General features: G+C 41.6%; 1 protein-coding gene across 1 annotated transcript; it reads right to left on the bottom strand.

Moving 5' to 3' along the window:
• Positions 1-513: 513 nt before the first annotated feature.
• LOC135128817 (uncharacterized) lies at positions 514-879 on the bottom strand. The gene has a single exon (XM_064055896.1). The coding sequence runs from the start codon at positions 877-879 to the stop codon at positions 514-516; it is 366 nt and encodes a 121-aa protein (XP_063911966.1).
• Positions 880-1,394: the final 515 nt, after the last annotated feature.

Raw genomic sequence — 1,394 nt, 5'->3', positions numbered from 1 at the left:
GTGTGTGAACGTTTGAGAACGTATGCCTGATTCCTCGCTCCTCCAACATGTGGTTTTGTTCTTTATTTCAGTTCCATGATCCGACCTCAGTTCTTTCACCTTCCTTCCAAATTGAATTTCAACTTGTGTCAGAAATATCTTTAGCTTGTCTGGAGCTTCATCTATCGACATCAGATAGTAAACGGTTCGAAAGTGCGAATAATCATCTTCAAAGATCAGGAAATACTTCGCTCTTCCGATCGACGTGACATTCATTTCCCCAAGATCTATATGAACTAGATCCAATGATTGAGCTACTACCTGCTCATTTTTGGGATGTGAAATTCGATGTTGTTTCCCATAAATGCATCCTTCACAGACTCGACTGTTCCAGTCATCTATGTACTTGATGTTATTCCTGTCTAGGATGTCCTTGACGTATTTCAGGTTCTGATGTGCAAGTCTCTCATCCCAGGTGACAATTGAAGTTGCAATTAGGCTGGTGTTCGTACTGGGTAATCGGAGCATCACTCTCTACAAATTTCCTTCTCGTTGAGCCATGGTAAGAACAGTTTGGTTGTCACTTGACTTGATAATTGATACACTTTTGTTGCACGTCTCAATGTGTCCTCTGTCCATCACTTGACTGAGTGAAATCAAGTTAAAGTTCAAATCTGGTGCATAGAGTACGTCTTCCAGAATGACTAGTCTCCAGTTGTTACCATTGTATTCTTCAAGTTCTATGTCTCCAAACGCTGAGGCCTTGAGTTGATTTGAGTCCCCCATAATGACTGTTACAGGTTGCTTCAGTTGTCTCAAATTCACAAACCAGCTTTTGTTGGAAGTCATATGTTGTGTGGCTCCACTGTCTTGGTACCAGTTACCAGTTAGTATTGACATCTTCTACTCGTTGTTGGTTTGGGAGCTCAGTACTCGACAAACCGACGGCTACATAAAGTTTGTTCGAACGTCCTCCGAATCTTCTCTCATTCCTTTCCGACCTCTCATTATCCAATTTGTCATCATTCTTCTTTGGGCACTCCTTGGCAAAATGACCTATTTGACCACAGAGATGACAGGGGTAATTTTCTTTACAGTAGACCAAATACTTTCCACAAGGTTTGTTTCTGCAGTACTTCTTTATATGTCCCTTCTATCCACATTTGAAACAAATGCTGGCAGCACTTCCACCTTGCTTGTTTTGTTTTTGATTGTCTCGTTGGCTTCTCTTCTTATGCTGCATTACGAGTGCGTTGTTGCTTGTAGGTTCACTTCATCCTTCAGCTGCTTTAATTCTGTCCTCTTCTAATCTCAACTTCTCAATCAGGTTTGAGATGGTTCTCTGATTTCCAGTGACATTGTCCCATGAGGTGCGAAAATGGTAGAGAGAGACGTTGTGGCAATATGGTGAGCAT

The sequence above is a fragment of the Zophobas morio genome, unplaced genomic scaffold (assembly GCF_036711695.1).
Source record: "Zophobas morio isolate AGI-343-1 ecotype UQ-CSIRO unplaced genomic scaffold, CSIRO_AGI_Zmor_V1 ptg000014l, whole genome shotgun sequence".
NCBI lineage: Eukaryota > Metazoa > Arthropoda > Insecta > Coleoptera > Tenebrionidae > Zophobas > Zophobas morio.
The sequence above is the reverse complement of the archived record's forward strand: the minus strand, read 5'-3'. Positions and strand labels throughout refer to the sequence as shown.